The 26140-nt window shown below is 35.4% G+C and overlaps 1 protein-coding gene across 6 annotated transcripts in view; it reads left to right on the forward strand.

Annotated features, from left to right (window-relative positions):
• rad18 (RAD18 E3 ubiquitin protein ligase) overlaps positions 1 to 26140 on the forward strand; it is a 78766-nt gene that overhangs the window by 31817 nt on the left and 20809 nt on the right. For 3 of the 6 annotated variants that reach the window (XM_073952702.1, XM_068221664.2, NM_200137.1), the window contains 2 exon segments: positions 9478 to 9597; positions 12925 to 13054. In XM_073952702.1, coding sequence (XP_073808803.1) covers positions 9478 to 9597; positions 12925 to 13054 — 250 coding nt within the window. 6 annotated transcript variants of the gene reach the window in all.

Raw genomic sequence — 26140 nt, forward strand, 5'->3', positions numbered from 1 at the left:
CTTTCAACAGCATCTTGAAAGCCTCAGTTTACATTGGGACCAATAACACAGAAAAGCAAACTGCAATTCTGTTTTTTATTTTACAGAATAAATTCATACAAGTTCAAGATGGTAAAATTAATTTTTTTAAAATAAATAATAATAGATTTATTTATTTATATTTACTGTTTATTTAATTTTATTTTTATATATAGGGCATTTTTTCCAGGAGACTCTAATTTTAACATTGAAAATCTTTAACGAAGCTCATCCTCTAAAAATACTGTCGCAATTTTTCCGCAATTGTTTGAATGAGTCTATGGCTTGAACAAAAATACTGACTGAAAATATAAATCTACTTTCTGACAATAGGTGGTGCTTACAAAATTGAGCTTTTTCTCTACTGTAATGTCTTGTAACGTAGCACAAGTTTATTTGTCATTATTTGAAGGCAAGATGAAAAGGAAATGCCTTCACATTTTTTCCCCAAGACAGTTCCATTCAGACACAGAATTATATAAATCATTCATGCTTCATAATTACCCTTAGCATTTCGGAGTTGAATCAACATTGACTCAAGCTGAGTAACATTTGATAGTTAATTAATTTTGCGACATTGCCAGTGTTTTGAATTTTAACTGAATCTAAAGAATTACACCATCACTTCTGACATGTTTTACATGATTTACACTTTCTCTGATTGTCTTATATTTCACATCCAATAACCCAGAAGCCCTGTAACTCATTCAGGAATAGACTAGGATTTCCCTTACCATAATATATCGTAAAGACAGATTGCAGTTTTTTTTTAACAATAATTTTTATTTTAAACTTTGTCATGGTTTTAATTTTCAGTTTAGCAAAAATAAAAAATACAACAAGGATGATATAAAAACTAACTTAATACACTTTTTAAAAATAGGAAAAAATAATAATATTAAACAATAAACACCTTACTGGTGCTGTATTGGATAGAGATCTGGTGACTGTGGCGGCCATTTCAGTACATTTGGTACATTGCTATATTGAGCACACTTATTGTCATGTTCAAGAAACCAGTCTGAAATGATTCACGCTTTATGACCTGGCGCGCTATCCTGTTAAAAGTAGCCATCAGAAGATGGGTACGCTGTAGTAAAAAAGCAATGGACATGGTCAGCAGCAATATTCAGGTAGGCTGTGGCGTTGACACGATGCTCAATTGGTACTAATGGGCCCAATGTGTGCCAAGAAAATATCCCCCACACCATTACACCACCACCACCGGCCTGAAACTCCATGCTTTCATGTTGTTGATGCCAAATTCTGACCCTACCATCTGAATGTCGCAGCAGAAATCGAGACTCATCAGAACAGGCAACGTTTTTGCATTCTTCTACTGTTCAATTTTTGTGGGCTTGTGTGAACTGTAGCCTCAGTTTCTTGTTCTTAGCTGACAGGAGTGGCACCTGGTGTGGTCTTCTGCTGCTGTAGTCCACCCGCCTCAAAGTTTGATGTGTTGTGCATTCAGAGATGCTTTCCTGAATACCTCAGTTGTAACGAGTGTTTATTTGAGTTACTGTTGTCTTTCTATTAGCTAGAATACTTTTGGCCATTCTCCTCTGACCTCTGGCATCAACAAGACATTTGCGCTTACAGAACTGGTGCTTTGTGGATATTTGCTCTTTTTAAAACAGTTTTTTAACAGTTTAACTCTATAGATGGTTGTGCGTGAAAATCTCAGTAGATCAGCAGTTTCTGAAATACTCTGACCAGCTCGTCTGGCACCAGCAACTGTGCCACATTCAGAGTCACTTAAATCACCCTTCTTCCTCATTCTGTTGCTCGGTTTGAACTGCAGCAGTTCGTCTGCAGCAGATAGAAATTTGCGATATCGAGCATTCGGACAGGTGTACTGTACCTTAAAACTGGCTGGTGAGTGTATTTGTCCAACCTATAATCTTTTAATGTCCATCAATTTAACAAAAGAGTCATCATCTGAACTCTTAAAAAAAAAAAAGTCATCCAATAATTTCCAAATAGACCAAAATATATGAATTAAAAAAAAAAAAAAAAGGTAATCTTTTGCAAGAGAAGGCAAGAGGTCATTCTCTTTGTCCACTGATTGTATATTTAGCTTCCAGCAAACTTTTTTTTATTATAGTTCTTGTCATCATCACTTAACTATTATTCAGTTTTCGTCTAGTTTTTGACGGTAGAAACTTGTTCGTCATGAAAATTGACAAAAACAATTCATCAACGAAATTAACACTGGCTTACACAGCAAAATTTCACACTAAAAGAATAATAGTAATAAAAGGTCAGAAAGTTCCCTGTTTCTGTTTGTCATGACCAGGTTACAGCTGCTAGTCCCGGTGGCGTCTCTGCCATTATGAAAACCCACTTACCCTAACGACCTCCTCCCAGAGGCCAGCATTAGAAACAAAGCCATTTAAGGTGGATTGGTGTAATTTTCTCCAAGTGAGAAAACGTGGTCCATATTTGTCATGTAAAATTGACCTAGCAGGAAAAGATGAAAGCCACTGCGCGATTAGAGAAGCCAGACTGTGATGTCGGAGACAGGATGGTGAAATATTGATGCGCAGCACGGAGGGGGATCTATAAATAGAAGCATGCCGAGATAAACTCTTGATTAATCATCAAAAGGGCTTGATGATTCACCAGCCTCACGGAGTGTCCGATGAATGGGGAAATGACATGTGGGGAATGACACGCACACAAACACACTCACACCAAGAAACCTAGCTTTCCTGTTTAGGTTCATAAAAATTGAAACCGATGTAACACTTTGACCAAAATGCAAATATGAATGAAAGTATTTCCTGTCAGTTTATTTATTTATAGATTGAATTTTGCAGAATTCATTATCTGGCATGGAGTAGTAGTATAAATAGGGTTGTTCCGATTCTGTTACTGGTATTAGAAATGCCACCGATGCTTCAAAATAATCTGGCAGTGGTATAGGGTGAGTATTAGAAACCCATCTGAAACCATCTTTTTTTTCTAAACAAGCCATAGTAATTCCACTAGTGTTCTTAACACTGCAAACCTAAAGTCATTTCTTCTTCACTTCTTACAATGCAAACATGGGAGATTGTGCTGTGTTGTGCTGCCACAAGCAACCACTACAACTTTAAAGAAGAAATGAAAATGCACTAGAATTATGTCCGCTGTTTGGGACTGGGATATTTCAGACTGGACCAACCAGCCAGTAAAAAAAGAGGTTGCACAACTATTAGTATATTAACTTTAATTTAAGGAAAATAAAGCATTTGAAGATGTGTCACCCTGCTGAACATGATGGTTTCACAAAGGCTAGCGCACCTAGGATGAGGAATGGAAGAATCCACTGTTTTTATGGTTAATTTAAAGAAAGTCTGCCAATGAGCTACAAAGAAAATTACAAATCCCCCAAAAAATTTGTTGCATAGTTTTTTTTGGATATTCAGCCGCTATCAGTCATCAAAAACTTGTGTTTTGACACTTTATTGAACATTTGTAGCTTCATTATTCCATATTTGCCGATACATTGAACCCAGGTACCAGAATTAATATCGGGAATGGAAAAGGGAATTGTAACGCCTCGAGTTATAACCTAAAAATAATGATAAACTCTTTTTTTTTTGTCTTAACAAAATGCTGCAGTGTTTTTGTAGTGCAGTTTACTTTTTTGTTAATAATAACTTTTGAGTTTATGTTCTATTGAGGATGAATGAAGTAGTGGTCCACTACAATTTCATATTTTTTACTTTTTAGTTGATGTGTAATGTAGCTTTGTGAACATAAACAATACAAACGCTTCTGGTTATGCACATTAACCATGTGCATACGTCCAGAGCAGCAAAAGTGGCATGACCAGAGGCACTGTAATGTTATAGCTAGAAAGCTAAAATGCTGTCCAAACACTGCTATTTCTACAGAGATTGTTCTATTTCTGTATTTGGGCTTCCAAAGGACATGACACTGCAAGTGACATGCTTACAATTTAATTTTAATTAACTTCCAGAGTATTATAAAAAATTTATAGCTCTAGCATTTGACAAAGGACAGCTTCCAGAATCTCACTCAGTTCAGTGCTGGATTTGGCTAAAAACTCCTCAAAGAAGGAACTCTAACCATAATAGAATAAGCTATGGATTGTGAGTTATATCCTGTAAGTATTTTTATTCGTTAAAATTGAAATATTACATACATAGTGTCTAGCGCTAACGGTATGTTGCAGCAAGGACGTAAACAAGGATGTAAACAAGGGGAAATGCTGTTTGGCACCGCTAACAATTTAGCTACAAATTTATTTTTTGTTCATCAAATCGCTGTAAACACCCACAGTCTTTAGCAGCGCTGCAGTGTCTCTTTATGCAGACGCTTTCCCTGCGTTCTACATCTCAAATAACAAACTCACAAAAGATATGTGAACATTTTATATTACTTGCACATGCATATGACTCAAGTATATATGAAAAACACTTGTCAGATATTATTTTAGAGACCAGGAGTGAGGATTAGCTGTCCTCTTCATTTTCTGTCAGATTTAGGATCAAACTGATACGGCTAACACCTTAACTGATTGACAGTATTTGCACAGCAGAGGCAAAGCACATGCTAGTAGAGACGTGAAGCTTTATCTGGTGATGTGGATCCGATCCTCGAATCACAGTGCATTATGTTAGCTGGCCAATCAGAGCCTCTTGAAGACGGGCCTTTCAGGGGAACTAGGAAATATTACATTTGTTTTCATTATAGCTGTATAAAAGATATATGAAAAAATAGGATTATCTTTTTATTTATTTATTATTATTATTATTATTTTTTTTTTTTACAAAAAAAGCATGAGCACACATTGCTTTGCATTTTATAAACGCAACCAAGCCTTAAAAATACACAGCGGATCAGTTCTTTAATTAAATGTAAATTACCTTAAAAATTGACCAAACTTCCTGAAAAGCACTTCTCTCTCACTTCATTTTCTTTGTGGAAATGCAAATGTGTATTTTTATTTAAATGAAAAATATCTTTGAAGGCCAACAGCAACAGCAGGGTAAAACTGAATGTGAAAACGCTTATAGCTTTTAAACACTAGAGGAACCAATTGAGAGCATTACAATTTTTTAATGTTCTTTGCTTGCTAACTATGTTTATAATTATATAAACTCATAGGGATTCTTTTTATTTACTTATTTATTTTTTTATATTCACATGCTTATAACCTTATAACTTTTATTTACAAATATCGAACCATCTCTCAAACATCTATGTCTGTCAAAAATAAGTAAATGAAAATGAACAGCGCAGTCATCTGTTTTCTTGCACATGAGTTTACAATTTTGGCACATATGTGTTGTTTGAAAGGTTTATACAGTTGGATGTTTCTGATCCACAGCCTCAGTTTAGTCTGCGTTCTATAATACTGTTTATAGATTTGTGTTCTGGAAGGCATTACATCTTGAAAACCCCTTTTTCTTTATCATTGTGTTTGTTAAAATATGGTTATACAGATTAATTTAAGAGCTTATCAGATAAGTGGCCTATATGAGATTTGATCCTGATTGTTAATTTTTTTTGTCCACTGTCTTCCACAAAGAAACATAACACTGAGCATGATGCAATATGATCTGAGTAAGAACTGGAATATTTAGACATTTCTTGTCTTGTAACGCTTCATCGCATGCTTCTTCGTAATTGTTGTAAAATTCCTGTAACATTCTTTTGGTTTATAGTTCTGTCAAATCTTGTTCATATTTCAGTATAGACTATGACCAATTAGGAAAACCAGTTGAGAGCTGACATGAAATCCAAAACAAAACTTTAAACGTCTGATATCTGATTGTTGCATCTGAGGAAACTGTAGGATAAAGCTATTTTCTGGCATATGTGTTTTTCTGGTTGAAAACTTTGTAGTGTTATGAGCAAACTGTGTTTTTTATCTGTAAACTACTTCTACAGGACTTTTTTCAGCTATAGTAGCTCTACTTATAACTATACTTGATGGACTATAGCAAAAATGAATATATTGAACAACTTTTGATGTTAACATTTTCACAGTATATAACATTGTTTCTTCTTTCTTCAGTGTCAGAGTGTCTTGTACATGAAGAGACGCTGATCAGATAGAGTTGAACGGTGCACTCAAAGTGACTTCTTGTTTAAACTGTTTATTTAAAATGAGTTGAAACGACACTATTCCTTTTTTTTTTCGTCAGACTTGCTATATGTTCAATTCACTTAAATTAGTAAAAACGACTAAGATAAGTTTGATTTGTTTTAGGACAAAAAGGATTTGTGTGGAACCCAGCATTTCTCAATGTGGTATGGCTTCAGTTTTTGTAATCTGCATCTTATACGATTGTTAAGTCGTGATGTATCGGTGACACATGTAATACTGTTTCCGGATCCAAGCCGCTACTCATTTGAATTGAGAAAATATTCATTTATTATTTTATATGTAATAAATATATTTATTAAATCTGTAAAGAAAATTGCAGTGAAACTTCAATCAAATTTAATCAACAGGATTACAGGCTACATTGTTATAGAGGTGTATATGTTAAAAATACAGGATGCACAATGTGCAGAACAGTTTAAAACATGCAATGGTTATAAATAAGAGGCTGGAATTTTAGTTTTCTTTTTTTCTGTTTACTATTTTAGTTCCAGTACCGAAATCCTTTTTCAATAATTTGCAGTAATAAATTAATTATTTTCAATTTGTAATTTGACCCTTTAAGTATAACACAACATAGATTTTTGTTTTTGTTTTTAACCCCTCGCCCCCTCTCTTTTGTTGGTGGTTTTTGGTTTGTGTAAAAACCTCTTGGGTTGCACTTTTCTGTTTCTGATGCTTTAAAGTATTAAGTAATTGCTCTAACCATTGACCACAGTCAACAAGTGATTGTTCCTGACATACAGTTTTTCCTTACTTAGCATTTCTTATAAACTAGCAGGGTTTTTTGAAAAATGGCACTGAATGGGGTTTCTAATGGAGTTGCCAAAATGGACTTTCAGCTGATGCAGTGTGAAGTATGAGAACCAATATCAGGATAACTTGTCACAAAGCCCATGACTAATGCACACCACGTACAGTTGAGATTAGAACCACGCATTCCAGTGTTTTCATTGAGTAACAACTGTGCAGTTGAGTTAAGATAACAATGTTTGAGTAATGTTGGTCAGTGTGCAGCCTTAATGGCTAAAAATGAAGCCTCAAGGTTATGCATGTTTATTGTATGTGGAAAAGATTCTTACTGGGCTAAAAACAAATATAACAACATTTTCTCTACACCTTAATATATTTTTATGAACTTTCTTTCTTCATTTGTTATTTTTTTTTTCACCTCATGTCCTACAACAGGGTGTCTGTGGGGTCTTAATAGGCTTAATTATGCATTAAAAAGGGTCATATTTTGGTTTTGGGGGTCTCTAAAAAGTCTGATATGCATGCAAGGTAAAAAAAAGCATTCATTGTCTTATAATATGCATTTAATTTTACTTGCGTATCCCAACGACTGTCCTATGATTCGTTTGTTCCCAAACCCCTCCTTAGTGCGATGCTAATATGCACTGATTGATCCGATGACCCAGTCTGTTGTGATTGGTCGACTGCGTTCAGAGCAAGACAGAGAGAAATGTTCAGCAAGGCTTATCAACAAGTAGTCAGAGTGCAGATCGAATGCGTGAGCCTAATGCAGGTAGGTCACTTCAACCACTGACTCTTTGCAGCCTTATTTTTGGGTGGAGAAAATAACACTTTTCCTCACAATTCTGAGCACAGCGTCTTCACAACATGATTCAACCGGGATATGCTACAGTGTCTTTCTCCTTTTCTTTCTACAGTGTTTGTGGGCGGGGCTGGGGGTTTACATTTTCCTGGGTTTTGCGTCTGCAACAAATAAGTGGGGCTTGCGTTATCCCCATATTGATGTCACATCGACATGGCTAAAGACTCGTTACAGTGGCGATTCATTCAAACCACTATGAGTCGACTCTTTTATAGATGAATCAGTAGATTTAAACATGGTGCACTTTCAGATTTAAGCCTTAGCTGGATATTTCACTTCACTTAGAGCTGTGTTACTGCATAGAATGTCATTTTCAAAAACTCATAATAGGGGCTCTATAGGATGTCTTAATTTTCAAATACAAAATTTTAGGCCTTAAAGTTTTTAGAAGTCTTGAGAATCCACTGAAACATTGTTTTGTAGGTCTTAAACCATTTAAATGGTTCCTGTAAATGAGTCTATATAAAGCGACCCAATTGATCCAAATGCTTCCAATCGCCAACAATAGATCTCAATAACACTTTAAGCAAAATACTATTTATAACTAATATTATTAAAGTCTGTTGAGCATACATTTAGTCTAATAAAGTTTTAAAGAGGTTTTAAGTCACGTTGAAAACATTTGCATATATACAGCTAGGGTCTGCTTGATTTGACACATTATTTAAAATATGTGGCTAAGAAAAACCAATATAAAATGCGTACCTTTATAGAGAAAGCCAATTTTTTTTTTTCTCCTGGGCCATTAAAAGAATCCTTAGCATTTAGTCCTAGATAAGTCTAAATACTAATTCTTGATGGCCTTAAAAAAGGTCTTAAAGTCTTAAATTTGAGTTGGTGAAACCTGCAGAAACCCTGTATAAGGTATTTCTCCTAATTTCACAGCATCTTATTCAAATGTGGCATGGATAAAAATGCAGATATGATCAGTGTAACCCTAAACCTGTTCAGTTATATCGAATATATACTTGGAATAGAAACAGAAATCAAATACTCTTTCGGAGTCCGACACAGATGCACGTCAGGGTCTGCTGATTGTTAAAGTCACTTTGCTTTTGTGATAGTGAGCTGTTTTATATCTCTGGATCTTTTCTCCTTCAGTTCTCAGTTTCAGTCATCATTATTTCAGCTGATCTCTTCTTGGGCCTTTTGGCTGATGTGATTTTAAAAGCAGGCTGTATGACCTTTCATCTGCTTCTGTTGGTTTTCGCCACTACATTTATCATGGTCTGCCTCATTCCAGCGCTTTCAGAGTTACTGTTGTTTTTTTCCATTGCAGGATTCATCCTCCATTAAAAGAGAAAGCTTAAGATTAATGGTTCATTTCTCAGTACAAGATGCATTCAGATTTTCCTTTATTTTATTCATTTATTTTGATGTTATGTAATAATTAACTAGTTTGGATCAAGTACTAAATAGTGACGTTTGTTTTGCTTAAATGAAGGTTAAATAATAAACAAGGGAGCTTGAACTTTTAATTGAGCCTATTTGGATTCTGAATGCACTTTCTTCTTATCACTCATCAGCGCACATTGTAGCTAAAAATTCTAATTAATTCTTCATCAAAATCTTATAATGTGCTCCACCTCCTGAGACGTTCTTTGAGGCATGAGGTCTGCTATAAAATAACCGTTTATTTATTATATTTAGTATACTTCATTTATTATGGATGAAACACAACTGAACACACTGAACTTCTCTTTTTTTATGTTTTTCTTTCTAGGTAAGCAGCACAGTAGTGAGTTTTCCCGTCTAATTGCCCAGGTCAAAGGTCGTCTGGAGACTAAGAAAGCACAGGTGAAACAAGAAGAGGGAAATTCAACAGAGGAGACAGACTCTAAAGGTGTGTTGTCTTTTGTATCTCAACAGATCCACTTAAACATGTTACTCAAGACTTCTTTGCTCCAGATTCTCCATCATTGAACCTTAATTAACCCTTGTATTATGTTACAAAGTTTATGTAAATCACTGTATAAGGTAAATAATTTTGGAAATCAAATAAATATCAGATAATAGCAGTAAATCTTTAACATAAATATGCTATTAAGCAGTGAAAATGTTTGTAAAAATACTTATTTAGTTTATTTTTTACTTTCATTAAGTTTCATTTCTTTTCCCGGGAAATGATCCTAAATTAGATAAAATCACCAGACAGGATAAAAGATCATAGTTTAACTAATATTTGCCACATTTCCAAATTCAAAACAGGTTGTAAACTGCCAAACTGAAGATTTAATCATTGATCAGCAATGAATTTATTAGAAAACCTCACATCTGAGATATGTTTGCATTTACTGAGTAATTTAGTATTGTTTACTCATCAATACACAGCTATTCATTAAATACTTAAATTGTCATCGATGTGGCGCATAATTTACAAAAGTCTCTGTAATTTTTTTATTGAGTGTTTCCCCACAAACCGCACTAATCTTCATACGTGTGTGTGTTTTCTGTACATAAAAACTGTAGATAAGTAGATTCACTCTGTGCCAGCAAGAGGTGCTTTTGTAGCTGCAGGAGGCGCTTTCCCAGCAACAGTTATAAGCATGCAGTAGACAGTCTTATACCTTCAAAGATGCACTACCTGACAAAAGTATTGTCGTCTATCCTAGTTGTGAGAGCAACAAATAATACTTCGACTTCTAGTTGATCATTTGGATCCCAAATCATCCCAAATCATCACAAATACTGCAGAAGACCTACTGGAACCCAAATGGACCCAAGATTCTTACTGAAATCAGTCAAGTTAGGTGAAGGAAAATCATGGTTTGTAGTTACATTCAGTATGGTGGCATGCGAGGATCTGCAGAGTGGATGGCAACATCAACATCCTGAGGTATCAAGACATCTGTGCTGTCCATTACATTACAAACCACAGGAGAGGGCAAATTCTTCCGCAGGATAGCGCTCCTTCTCATACTTCAGCCTCCACATCAATGTTCCTAAAATCAAAGAAGGTCAAGGTGCCCCAGGATTGGCCTGCCCATTCACCAGACATGAACATTTGAGCATGTCTGGGGTAAGATGGAGGAGGCATTGAAGATTAATCCAAAGAATCTTGATGAACTCTGGGAATCCTGCAAGAATGCTTTCTTTGCCATTTCAAATGACTTTATTAATAGGTTATTTGAGTCATTGCAGAGATGTATGGATGCAGTCGCCCCAGCTCATGGGAGTGAGCACAATATACACCATATTAATTATTTTCCCACCGCAGCTGGACTTTATATTCTATGCTGTACTTTATTTCTGTTCAGTGACAAGATTTTTGTCTAAGCAAAGTCAGACCTTTACAGCCCTAATTAAATAATTAAAAATCAAGGCATGATTATATATATATTTTTGGTAAAATAAGATAAATCTAGAGGCCTTTACCTTTCACATAAGCCACTTCTGATATCAAATGATCAACCAGAAGTCAAGTTATTATTTGTTGTTCACAAAACTTTTGTCAGGTAGTGTACTTTTCTATAAATTTACCAGCACTGCAATTTAAACGAGAACATAATGAACAATTTGTTAGCTTACATGGTAATTCCAGTACTCTCACAGGGCTCTTACAACTGCTGAAAATCCTTGAAAATGTTTAAATTATAATCTAGTGTTTTCAAGGTTTGAAAAGTGCTTAAAGTTTTTGCTAAACTGCTTCAGTATGTAATTGTGTAGTTTTCATAGTAATTGATCATACTATATAGGCAATGATAATGATTTGAAATATATACTATTCAAATTAAATAAATGTCTTCGCTATTGCATAAAATGAAAACTCTTGAGTCTTTGCAAGTGCTTGCACGGGATCTGTTTGTCTTTTTTTAATCTGTGCTCTTCGAAATTAAAATAATTTATATGTATGTTATTTGCCACACTTTCAAATGATGGTAAAGTTGAAAAATGCATCTGCAAAAAGTGCTTAAATTAGACTTTGAAAAAGGTGTAAGACAGGATGCAAATTGCAGGTGGGGTTTGGGGGCATTGACCTATCTACATATATGACCTATATACATAAAGGTCAAGTAAAATTAGCTGTATAGTTTGTATAGCTTGACCTACAGTAACTTCGGAGGTTACTGTAGGTCACACTACCCTAATTATCCTTAAAAAAACTAAATATGTTTGTAATAATAAATGAGATGTCATTCTAATAAATGCATAGATTGATTTGATATACCGAAGGATGTATTCACAAATTAAATACAGGTTGCATTCCGGACTGCTATTTGTCATTTACGAATCCCCATGATACACTACATCTAGAAAAGTATGCCATAATCAGGAAAACAATTGTGTAATTATAATTATAATGAGGCTTAAAGATTTCTAAAGACTACATGGATGTGCAAAAGAGCGAAATAGCTTTTCACTATTTACTGTTTACATGGCATACCGAGTGAACATTTTGCAGGGTAAAATTGTGAATGTTTGGTTTGCCTTAAACATTGATAACACTCAAATCACTCCTGTTGCAAGCAGTATATCACCTATAGACTGACATTGAGCGTCTTGAATCGATACAGTCTCCTTAACTTAACAGTTCTCTTACCTCCTACTATTCCTGTGAATTAATGCTGACAGTGCCGCATGCGTGCAGATTTGTCCTCTTTTGTGAAAAATGAGGTGGATTTTCTGACAGTGTTCCATAAACCATTTTATTCACATACATACGCACTGTTTGAAACTTGAGTACTTTTGTTTGACACCTTGACATTCGAAGTAAACAAGAGCCTGTAGACCCGACTGCCTGCTCTGATGATAAAGCTCCAGCCACATGCTGTTATCATCAAAGCATTAATGGCTCTATAGGTAGACTTCAGAGTCAATACGCAGTTTGAGGTGTAGAAATGTACGACTTGGCTGTCTGGATTTGTTATCCCTTTATCAGTCAGCGGCGACACAGACGGTTTATTTGCAATTGATTTCGAAATTGTCAATTCTCCTGAAGTGATTATGTGTAGAAATGGATTTCCGCAGGGTGGTGATGATCAATACTACAACAATACCCTTAATCTCACTTTCTTTTCCAGAAACGTTACACTGTATTTACCAAAAACACGTCATTTATGGTCTGATACATCCACAGTCTTAAATTACATTTTCTTACAGGCTGAAAAACAGTTGATTGTCCCAATAATCGATTTGTAGTGTATACATAGCTGTCTTTTTTTTATAACAGGTGTAAACTACAGCATTCAGAACAGTTCCCTTCCCATTTCCACATCACTGAAGGTGAAGAGTGAAGACACTGTAATTGAGCTTCCACCAAGATCATCAAGCCCTGCCATCAGTGAAGTGTCAGTCAGCAGGTACTTCTGCTTAAAAGCAAACCGTTTCCACCCTACTATTTGAAGTAATTTTAGCTATTCGGTGCTTGAAGGAATAGCGAACCCACACGTTTAAAATTCTGTCACATACACAATGTTGTGTTGTTCAAGCTTAAATTACTTTTTCTTTGGAAGATGACAGCAAAGAATTTTTGATGAAAATCAGTAACTAAATCACTTTGGTGATATTCAACTTCCATTGAATGAAAAATAACTGTGAGAAATGTTTTGAATTGGCATTTTAAGGGGTTACAAAACACCAAAACGCATTTTGTAAGATGCTTACAGTCATATATTTGACCCACACTGCTAAAAAAACTGTTAGGACACACATATTTCACAAAAAAGTGAAAATTGGTTGTCTTTGCATTATTTCAAGCAAATTCGTTCTTTCAGTGTGCAAAGTAATTTGGAAGCTACGTCACGGCGATAAGATCCTTGTGTAAATTCCAGTGTGGAGACTGGATGTCTGTAATAGCGGGTACAACCTGACATCTTTGAGTTTTTAATCAATAATCCAAGATATATACTTGGTTCGAGTAAATCAGCTCTATGAGGTGCAACTTCATTAATATGCATGATCCCTGTTACAATGTTCAGACATTAGGAAGACACCACGTTGTGTTGCCAATTGTTATTAAAACAAGTGGAAGAAGAATTGTTCGGAGACATGGTCGTCAGTGTTGCATTTGTAAATGTGCTGCAACAAAGGTTTTGTTTTCAATTCCCTGCTATGAGAGCGCAGCTGGACTCATGTGTAGATTACAATGGTCTGCTAACGTGCAGCAAAAATATGTTGCACAGAATGTTTTTTCATCCAAGAGCTTTTTGAATCTGGAAATAATGAAATCCAGATTTCTCTTTTCAAAAGAGACTTGGATCCAGTTAGTGTTGATTGTCCTGTCAGATTTTGTAAGTGTGCGATCAGTGTTTTTTGTTTATGTTTATTCAGAGGCAAAGTTGGTATTGTCAGCAGTACTCTTTCAGTTTTTAAAGACCTACATTAGTCTAAATTATTTAGTTACTGAGTTTACAGTATGTTATTATCACTACAATATTATGGGCTGAAAGATTCGCTGTAAATGCTGCTCTCTGAATATAAACATGTAAACACGGCAAACAAACGATTATTTGCTTGTAGGATTTTTGCTCTTTTTTGACATGATAGTCTATAGACACAACTTTCTGAAACTATTCTTTGCACTCATCGAATGCATCTAAGTTACTAAGAAATGTGGAGGTTTTTTTTTTCTCCCATACGGCATGCAGTATCAAACATTCCCTTAAAACTACACTCTTCCAGCAGTTTCTCGCATCCAATATCTTGTTTGTCATGGGGGTCATGCATGAAATGTTCCTAAATGAAATTGAAAGTGTCAAACTGCAGTTAAAGTTGACAAATCAAAAATTTGGCAAATAATTTGATTACTGATGTTCAATTAAACGTAGTCACTGTCTTTCTCCCCTGCCTTTGTGTTTGTTTTGCCTTTGTGAAAATCAACGCATGCTCGTACTGAAACTCCCATTCTCATACAAACCCTTCCCTCTTTTGCCACTCGACACTTCCACCTAAACAAACTGGACTTTTTTCAAACTAGTGGTGTGAAAACACCCTGCTGGGATAGGGGGGTTTCTGGCCCTTTAAGTAAATGATGACAGAATTTTGAATGACCTATTCCTTTAAGCAGGAGTGCCTGAAGCCATATTAAATTGCTGAACTTCATCTACAAAAGGCTTCCAATCATAAATATATTTTGGAACACTTTTTAACATCCAATTCCTTTTGATTTAGTTTTTTTCCCCACAATCCTTTATTAATATTGTATTAATAAAGCAAAAACATTTAATGTAATCTTATCCCTAATGTGAAAACCACCATTCAGGTTTAGAAGCACTTGTTTTATTTAAAATAAACAAAAAAAATTATAATAATTAGCAAAATTCACTTTGACGTGACCTTCAAACCTCACAGTGTTTGCAAGCAAAGCATTGTGCACTTTGAAACCACTCGTTTGCTTAATTAATTTTCATGAGGAGAGATTTGTGGGGAAGATCTGTCAGCATAGACAGTTATTAATCATAACTCGGCATTTATTATTCAGTGCAAGTTCTGTCAGAGAAGCTTCATTTAAAAATTTTAGTCGTAGTCAAGGTGCTTTCATTTTTGTTTAACTTTGCAACAGTTACTTATACACCTAAATGCAGTCTTAATAACAAGTATGCATTTAATTTAGCTGCAAAAATCAAATAAATCCATGGGCTTGCTTTGATTTGTCTTGGATTAAGTGATGAAATTGATACCATTCGATCTCGAAGCCTTTCAAATCCTAACCCAAGGGCAGTTCCACCCTGCCTTTCTTTTTCTAGTCCACTTCAAATAAGGCAAATGTCCACATCTGTAGTATTAAATATCTCTGTTATTGGAGTCCTGTGATTGAGAACACGTTCAGGTGTGGAAATATTCAAAATCATTTCCAGCTCTCTCTTTCTGAATGCTTTGTACAGTTTTTTTTATTTTTATTTCATTGGCTCTCTTCCTTTCTCACAGCAGACGAGCCAATTTCCTGCAGTTTTTAAAGCAATATTGACAGGTCTTTTCCTCTGTAATCATCTTGAGCCATTTGGGTCAAAGGGTGGGATGTTAACTTTGGCAGAAAGGAACCCGTCAGTCACCAATTTCAGAGAGTTTTTCTTTATCTCTCAGGCTTTTAGATATGTTGATATTTGGGTAATTGAGAGCCCCGTGTTGCTTTTCTCATTATGATCCATTTAGAGCCATTTTGCTCTGTTGTTGGGGTTTATTGCATTAGCTATGCTTTTCAGAAACAGCCTATTTTATTGATTTTTCACAGCAAAGACTGAAACAACAAAAAGACTGTTTAAGATCACGGTGAAGATAGCAGGGAAATGGGGCTGTGTGATTCATTACAAAAATGTCTATGCATAAATTCACTGAATGCACAGGAGATGAAATAATAAAGCACTGGATGGAAGCACTTGTCCTATGAGAGCTGTGTAATGTAATCAGTGGCAGTTGTCCATTTGTTGTGGCCATGCATTTTAACTGTGGCACATTCTAAAAGTTTGTGTTGCACAGCAATCTGGTGCTTTCAAAATGTTTTTTTAGATGCTGTCAAGGCTTTCCCCCCCAGTTTTCTGATTCTGAAACGTTAGTAAGTGCAGTAAACAATGACATAAAGAAATATTAAACAACAAATTCCTAAATATGATCAATTTATATGGATCATTTTCAGACTGGCTTAGTGGTTAGCACTGTCCCCTCACACCTGGAAGGTCGCTGGTTTAGTCCCGGCTGGGCAGGTTGGCGTTTCTGTGTGGAGTTTGCATGTTCTCCCCATATTGGTGTGGGTTTTCTTTGGGTGTTCCCGTTTCCCCCACAGTCCAAAGACATGTGGTATAGATAAATTTAATAAATTAATTTGGCTGAATTGCATGTGTGTGTGTGTGTGTGTGTGTGAATGTGAGGGTGTATTGGTGTTTCCCAATACTGGGTTGCGGCTTTAAGGGCATCCGCTACGTATTCCGCTGTGGCGACCTCTGAAATAGAGAACTAAGCTGAAGGAAAATGAATGAATCAATATAAATTTGTTTATTGTCAAAGTGTGTGATAATTCATTACACATTTTAATTCAAGTAATATTATCATTATAAATATAATAAAAAAAATGTATATGGTCATTAATTGCTTGTATTTTTGTTGTTATAAACACAGTGAGTTTAAGCTTCTTTGAGATTCACTGTTTTTTCTTCCGAATGTAATTTGTTTTTTAATTTTAGTTTTTAAAATTAAATCAAACAAATGTTTTGGTCCAATTATATATTTTTTATAAAGTAATTTAAATTACAAATACATTTTTATGAAGTAATTTTATACAAATATAAAAATACCGGCATATCGGTGGAATAATAGGGCTTAACAATGAGGACTACCCGATGGCCCAGGGCCAGTGTGAGAGACGCTTGGGACAGTCTACAGGATTGTTACTGGCTCCATTGGGCCAGTGCTGCCTTGTCACTAAAGTTTGGTTTGCCTGTGACTATCTATCAATTGTGTGCAAATACACTCTTAAAATCGAGGAACAGTTTGTGCAGTTAATGCTACCCTTTTTATGATGTCATTAACATCATATTGCTTTTCAGTTCCTCTTATCTGATTGGATGTTGTGAGCACGTTATTTTTTCCATAACCTGGTAATAACCAGTACAGCGATGAGATGGTAACATCAAATTTTAAGGCTAAAAGAAAACATCTGTTTCTAACGTCTTGAAAGCAGACATTTACATGGGTACAAAAAAATGGGTACAAAAAAAATCAAGTGGTGTTTGGCGTCAGTTGGGCTTGTCAGCCACCTTTTGTTAAATAATTAAGAACAGCAATAAAATAGCAGCACGTTTTCCATACTGCTCTTTTTGTTTGCGTAACACTTTAAATTTAGCTCATTATACATTCACATTTTATAAATATTTAAATTCCAGATTGACAGACGTTAAAATCTGAACCACTGGCCTGATGGGGCCTGTACAAAAAATCCTTAGTGTTGAACCCAGAATAATGTTCATTGTCCTTCAGCTTCAGCTTTTTTATGTAAAAAAAAAAAAGTTTATTCTTACCTGTGCTTTTAAAAATTAGTTTACGAATGAGTAAGTGATCATACTAAATTCTATCCTATTTTAAATGGCTAATAATCTAATTCTGACAAATAGGTAAATCCTTATGGTCTTAAGTCTAAATTAATTTCTGGTCTTTTAATATGTCCTCAAATGATTCATGTTTTGAATACGTCTAATATATTGCTACACTGAATGACATTTTAATTTGAGTCTTCTGAGAATTTTGGCAAAAATGCACAATGACATGTTGATTTCTTAGAAAAAAAAAAGGATGTTTTGAGTGTTGAATGTTTTGATGCTTGAAAACCTCTTTTCATCTTTGACCCGTTTACATGAAGGCACAGTGTTCTAAATGCTTATTGGAGATGCTTTTTGCACCACAGTCCTTTGTGGCCTTCAAAATGCATTTATACTTTTTATTAGAGTAGCTACTGCACTTTGCGTTTAGTTATTTTGCACATCTGTTTGAACTGGTGTTTTAGTGCAGCGTTGTGTTTTGTTGTGTTGCCAGTGTCAAAGTCTTCTGAGAACTGTTGTGTTACTTTTTATTATGTAAGATTGTAATAATTGTGTTTACTACATGTGAATTGGTTCACCAGCTGGGGTCGTTTAATTATTAGGTGGGTTTTGTTGACTGAAATGCAGTTGATGCACTAATAACTTTTAACCGGGTTTTGTAAGAATATTCATGTCAGGTCACGCTAATCTTAAGATTGAAGACAGTCATTGAGGGAGTTACAAAAATGTAACCTTTGTGAAGAGTTTGGGACTGAACTTGAGCTTGAACTTAATCTTTGGCATTGTAAAAAAAAAAAAAAATCATGTTTTCACACTCTAAACTGGCTCTCATTGCTTGACTAGTTAAGACGTTTATTAGGCTGGAGAGATAACATTTATTAAAAGTCATACATGCAGATTAATATTATAAGGTGTTTGTTGTGTAAACAGTCTTGCTTGGCTTAAGGGCACTGTAATTTGATGTTTTTGTTTTATTAATTGGTAGAAAAAAATCTTCAGGAACATATGTTCATCACTGTGTCTTTGAAAAGAGGGTGGAAACTTTTTCCAAGGTGACTGATAATGAGAAAAAAATTATGTAACAATGTGCTTAAAAATAGACATTTGATCTCATGATCTGCTGTATTGGCCTTTAAAAACATTGTTTGTCAGATCAGACTATAATTTAGCCCTCCTGGATAGAACCGTTGAGCATCATTTGGGAAATTAATACTTTTAAAATGGTCATATCAAGGTGCCAGAACCAATACTTTTTAAAAGAGCCACAAAACTACAGTATGTTTAATTACATTTACTGTAGAGTTCAGTTATAAAAATAAAAATTAAAGTCAGCACACGTTCAATCATTTTTGTGAAACTTCTTATGCATGCGAAGCAGTATGACACCAACAAATTTAGTTTTTTTTCCTCACTAATGAGATTTTCAGGCCATATTAATATTAAATAAAGAATTATTTTCATGCAGTTCTTTGCACAACACCAAATAAATACCACAAAACAACTTAACTGTGACTATAATTTGTAATCAAATACATTTGCTTACATTTTCTGGTGTGGTCAGTTTGCTCAGTAGCTCACGTTGTACGGTAACGCTTTATTTTTATGGTCCAGTTGAGTATATGTAGACTGTTTGCTTAATATCTGTTGATACAGACATTCAACAGACATTTAACTTACTATAAGAAAATTTGCAAGTACATGTCAACTTATACTAAATCTAACCACAACCCTAACCCAACCTAACAGTCTACTGATAATCTAATAACAATTAGTTGGCATGTGGATGCAATGCAAGTTAAATTCAACAAACAGAGCATCAAAATAAAGTGTGACCCTTTGTACTGTATTGTACTTGTGATTCAAAGTCCAGTGAGCATGTTTTTACAAGAAGGATAAAAGCAATGTAAAATCAAGGTAAACTATGTGGCTGCAAACAATGCATTTTTATAATTTGCTTTTAAAAACACTATTGGTTGGCTTTAAGGCTGATTTATACTTGTCACAATCGCTAGTTCGCTTCAGTGCATGCGGCGACTGTAACATCCTGGTCTTTGCGGATGTTCGCTTTGTGTGCGCCTGACATGATTTTGGCTGGCGGAGCACACAAAATGTTTTGACACTTGAGCGAACAGTTTGCGCAGCACCGCTTTTTATCCGAGTTGAATATGAAACACTTCAAAAAGAGTATTTTTTTAAAGTATTTTTAGTAAGTGTACGCAAGTAAGTTTTTTTGTTGTTGTTGTTGCTTTTTTTTACAACAGCGAATGCAGCAAATATAAAAGCCTCATCGATTTCATGAGGTGCATGCACAGTCAGCGGAAGTCCACGTTGCAGTGCCAGATGAAAGTATAAACCAGCCTTTAGGTCATCAGTCCAATTAGTGATCTTTATGAAAAAGCTCTGCATTCTCATGGACATGTGCAAGAAGACCTTTTATGAATTTAATTTTCTTTCGAACACAAAACAAGATATTATGATGAATATTGAAAAAAAATTGTCATTTACATCCATAGTAGGAACAAAACATACAATGGAGTCAATGCCTGCTATTTCCCTCAAAAATTTTCAGCATATCTTAGTGTTCAAAAGAAGAAAGAAATTCAACCAGAAAGTGGAGAATAAGTAAATGGTGGCCTTTTTGGTTTAAACCATCCCTTCAAGACTGCCTAACCCAACAACAATAATTAAACCCTAAATAATCAAATCCTAATGATTATAGTAATCAGTTAGTCAATTAATCACACTAATACTCCTTAAATGAATCGATTATCAAGCAACCCTCTTGAGATGCAGTCAAAGGTCAAAGTAAATTCCAGCTGTGCAGTAAGTCACAGACGCTGGCAGCTTCACTAGTGTAAGGACACAAATCAGAGGTGATAAGATCCATTACGGGCTCAGTGCTGGAGTCTCTGTGTGGATGCTGTTCTGTTCTGCTTTGCTACTCTGGGTAATTAATTGATACTACAAGCTTATTCACATGGATGCTTCTTGTTGTCAAGGGATTATTTTGTATATGCTTATTAAAATATGGCGAATGTGATGCTGTACTTTCATTAGCACTCTGCATCCTGACATTTCAGGCTCATGAGTTAAAAAATTACCCTTAAAGTGCATTTTCTGGTCCTGTTTACCTAGTTTTTTAAACTGTTTCTTGGTTTGCGAAAGCACACCAAGTTCCCACAAATGAAGTCTTTGTCTGAAAATGTTTTATCAGAATCAAAAAAATCTTGTCTCTTTTAAAAGGTTTTGGATTGTTTCATTTCTGATTGCTTTTAAGGAAAGTCTGGAATCGCTGTTTCATAAGATGGTTTGATCTGCTTTGTGGCGTTTATACACCCTGAAGTGATGCATTTGAGTGCTTTTGTTGAACCGTGACATTGAGGTGATACACAGGCGTGGAACCAATCAAATCGCTGGCGGTAGGAAGACGTTTTGATGTTCTCCTTCCTTGAAGTTTCAGTGGTAGCATGACTGCTGTCTGTCTGCTTTAAATCAGCAGATGAATGCCACTTTTCCTCATAATACCAAGACTTCTGGTGCCTAATGACAGCTTCTGTTTTTCAATGCAAGTTTAATATATTAAAAAAATATTTATTGGATTCACTAATTGTTTTTATTTAAGTGGTTTTAAGCTATTTATATTGGCTCAATTGAAGCAAATTAAATGTAGTAAGGTTCAACTTAATTGGTTTGTTTAAATTCAGCCCATATAAATTGTTTGCAACCACTTATAATAATAAATAATAGTTAGTAAATACAATGAAATTTTTTTTTTCCAATGTATAACTGATTTTTTATTGTAGTATTACCTATATTAAAATTCATTAACTATGAATATTAATGTTTATTAGCAACAATAAATAAATGGAGGAAAGAAAATGTAAGGTTTTATATTAAAGGATTTGTGTTTGATCTGTAGAAACCGTACAAAACTTGCAATATTTTTCTGGTGTCTTTTTATTTTTGTCCTTTAAATTAGGTGAACATTAATCTTCGCTCCCATGGGTCTGCTTGTTTCCTGAATCTGTAACAAGTTTGAGTTTAAACAAGGACTGAGTGTATCGCACCCCAATATATCATATTTAGAGCGGAATCAGGTGCGCGTACCTTGTTGGGGTTTTGTCTAATATGTTGGCTGCCGTTTTTCTTTTTTTTTTTTCGCTTTCACTAAAACTTATAGTCCAGCTGTGATACTAAAATTAGCTTAATTTAAAACTTGACTGTTAAGTAGGGCTGGGCGATATTGTAAAAACAATTATCACAATATGATATTTTATATCATTCATTATCGATAATTAATGCATTTTTTTAACAATACATTTAGGAATATTAGAATATTTTTTTTTATTTAACCACTTTATTTTAATTTGCCAACATTACGAAGGCCAACAGTTTTAATAATCAAAAACAAAATTTTTTAAAGTTGTAACATTACCGGTAATTTGCTGGAATGCTGTGCTTTGTGAACGCAGAAGGAAAATTGCCGGAAAGGTCGCCTTCACGCTTAGAACACACTGATGTGGGACATCTACTCTAGCCAATTAGAACATTTAGACACATTCACATGCTCGGTTTATAAAAATAAAAGCTTTTAGATATTTTTCCAGACACATTTAGCTGATAGATGTTAGTCCGATAACGTATCTATGTTCCTCCTTAATGCCAAGTGTGTAAAAAAAAGATGGATAAAATGCTTATGATAAGCCGTTGTTTGTTTACCCTCGAGCTCTGCTTCCTTCAGTTGCTTGACGCGTGTGCACGTGAAGCAGCCGGTGAGCGCCAGCTTACACACACATTATGTACATCTAGACTTGCGAAAGTGTTCTTCTATTTTTTCATTGAAGTTGTTTACAGTACTGCTTACAATATCCATCCACAGAGTTTGTAATGTAGTCAACAAGCGCAGCCATTTAGAGGCCATTTCTGGTTAGTGATGTCAGAATTTACCGCTTTTTTGGATGGATGTTTGAAAGGTCTTTTCTGGAAAAGGTCAGAAACGTCCTTGCCTGTGTGAGCAGCACTTTTTTTTTACCGGTAAAGTCATATTTAAATTTTTTCAGATATTTACCAGCATCACTGTGTGAAAGAGGCTAATGGTGTTCGGTCAATAAATATAGATACCAATTTAATCACCCAGCCCTACTGTTGAGTACTGTGATATTAAACCTGTGCAGATTACAACTCTTTTGTTTTTGTATTGTGTTGGTTATTTGACACCTTAAAAATGCACCTTAATAATGCTTTTATACTTAAAAATATATATAAATCTAAATTATTTATTAATCTTTGTCCAGATTGGTTTGGATTTAGCTGTCAGTAACTTAATTTTAGGGGCAATTTTTTTTTTACATGTCAGTAGTCATTTAAAATAGTACATGTAAAATGAACAGGGAGTAAGTTACATTGAGTATATTTGTCTATTCAGTTTTTTCACTTAGAACTGAAAGATACACTGCTTTTTTTTCTCATTAGTTTGTATAAATCATGAATCGCCCCCTCTAATTGTCTGTCTTTTGTCTTAGATCGTAGTTTGGCACTATTTTAAGTTTAGCTGTAATTAACCTGTCAGATAACATGTACATACTCTCTTCTCTATTATATGAATGCCAATTAAAAGTTTGAACACATCCTACTTATACTTTAGTATTGTCAGTTTTTTTTGTAATTAAGACATATGTAAACACAAATTACATATCCATAACTCATTTCAAACATTTAAACGTGCACTTTATGCTTTTATGTCTTCTGTGCTTACCTACCCACTCATCTCAGTCAGTATATCACAGCAATCTGCTACATTAGCAACTGATGCCTATTAAACCTCTGCTATATTTCTGTCTATTGTTTTTGAATCCTCAAATAAAGGTCAGGGATGACTGGGGGGCACGATTGCTATGTTTCTATCATAAAGTTGTTGTTTTTTTTCTTCTCTCATTCCCACTTTCCTCCCGTACAACCAATTCCTCCCATGCCACTGCTCTCCCCTTTCCATCACTGCCCCCAGCTTCACAATTTCCGCACTTCCTCAATGCAGTTGGCTGGCTTATTGTGTCCCCTGTGCTTTTCATCAGCGCAGACCAGTTCAGTAATCATTTCTCAAGCGGAGTCGGGCCCAGAGCAGCAGCGTGGAGGTGACAGGGCCTTGTGTCTTGACTTGAGTTATCGTCGCTAGTGACTCTCAATTCTGCCCACGCCTGCAGAGGCAAAGTATTGCGGCTCAGGGTGTATGTCAGAAGTACATGCGGCTTCAACAAGACACTCGTCGTGTTATTTGTTTGCATTGCTTGTCAAGATGTCGGTCACAGTTTGAATATTAACCCTCTGGAGTTTGAGGTGATTTGGGATGTTTAAATATGCTCTGATATCTGTGCTTATTTCTTCTACTTATACGCTTGACTATCATGTCATTTTGTTTTGTTCAGCACAAACTGGGCTAGAATGATATGCAACAAAGAAGGATGTACAGTTGAAGTCTAATTTATTAGCCTCCTGCCTATTTTTCCCCCAGTTTCTATTTTAATGGAAATATTTTTTTCCATACATTTCTAAACCTGATTTATTTTATCTTTGCTATGATGACATGATATTTTTTCTCCATTTTTCTCCATTTGCTAGTATTCAGCTTAAAGTGAAATTAAAAGGCTTAACTAAGTTAATGAGTCATTGTATAACAATGGTTTGTAGACAATTGAAAAAAATAGCTTAAGCTGGCTAGTAATAATGAGCATTAGGTCTAAAAAATAAAAACAAAACCTCTCAAATCTAAAAACTGCTTTGATTCTAGCCAAAATAAAACAAATACGACTTTCTCTAGAATAAAAATATAAGAAATACTGTGAAAATTTCTTTGCTCTGCTAAAACATCATTTGTTTGTTAAAAGAAAAAAATTGACATAAGGGCTAATCATTGTGACCTCAACCGTATATGCTTGCATTTAAATGTTAGATGCTAAAATGCTAGTTTGTTAGCAGAGTTGGGTGCTAAATACATTTTTGGAAAACACAGTAATGTAACGAATTACATTTTAAATTTGTGTTATTTGATTACAGTTCCCAAAGTCAGTGTAATTGCGTTACTTACATTATAAATATAGTTTTTTAAGAAAAACAAAATCTTTTAAGTCACGTTTTTTACTGCAACGTCAGTCAATAAGCATGCTCTTGAATAGAAAGCATTCTACGACAACATTCGTCACCAAGGAGGACACCGGTGCCCAAAAACACTGCGGCCCAACTCAGCCTAATCAGGCTAAATTGGATTTTTGTGCTGGATCGGGAGTAAAGGTATCTTCTGAATGTGAAGAGAAGCGTAGTTGCTTGGGGCAGTTTACAAATCTCATCTTTTGCGCGCATATTGGGAGTGCATATTGCATGCGCATGCATTTCCTAGTCGCACCAGTTGAAAACTGCAAGTCACGCGATAAGAACTGACCAATCTGCGTTATTCTTTGTAAGGAATATGCACAATTCGGTAGACTAATTATCTCAGACAAATACAAAACACAAACACATCAGTGCTTTTGCCAACTATGGAGGTATCCCGTTTTCTTCATGTGTTAAAAAAAAAAAAAGAAAGACAAGATTAGAAAAAGTTGATGATGAGAGAATTTAAAGTTTTGGGTGAACTCTTAAAGAGCCCATATTATACATGAAATAGGGTCATATCTTGGTTGTAAGGGTCTCCAACAACAGTCTAATATGCATGCAAGGTCAAAAAACACTTTCATGGTCTTATAATCTGCATTTATTTTTACCTAATTATCCCAGCGACTCCTGTATGAATCGTCCAGTGATTCATTTGTTCCCAAACCCCTCCTTAGCGCTAAGCTAATCTGCGCTGATTGGACCGATGACAGTCTGTCGCGATTGGTCGACTGCCTTCAGTCAGAGAGGGAAATGGCCAATAGCTAATCAGCAATTTAAAAAGTAATCACAGTTCATACACGCTAGATAGTGTAGGCGTGGATTTTAGCTGCCACACACACACAAACACACACACACACCTCCGGACGAGAACGCTCCCGCTTCCGCCCGCACCCGCCAGGTTTTAGCCTTAGAACCCGCCCCGTATTCTGCCCGCCGCGCCCGATCCCGCTAAAGAGCACATCTTTCTCTTTCTCAGGCAGCCCGCTCCCGTCCCAAATCAAACCCGTTACCGACCGCTCCGGCGATTTATTCGGAAATTTATTCCCGCGCCGCAGAAATCTGGCGCGGGGACAGCCGCGGGTATGCACACCTCTAACGTTACCACGGAGCTCCATAAACAAAGCAGCACGCGTCGCGTTTTTAACGTGACTTTGCACGGGATAAGAGAATATAGCCAGTTAACCTGATACAGTACACTCGGTTACAAGTAACAAATCACAACTAAATACATTTGCAAGCTAGAGTCAACGAGGCAACAACTTTAACCGCACG

The sequence above is a fragment of the Danio rerio genome, chromosome 6 (assembly GCF_049306965.1).
Source record: "Danio rerio strain Tuebingen ecotype United States chromosome 6, GRCz12tu, whole genome shotgun sequence".
Classification (NCBI taxonomy): Eukaryota; Metazoa; Chordata; class Actinopteri; order Cypriniformes; family Danionidae; genus Danio; species Danio rerio.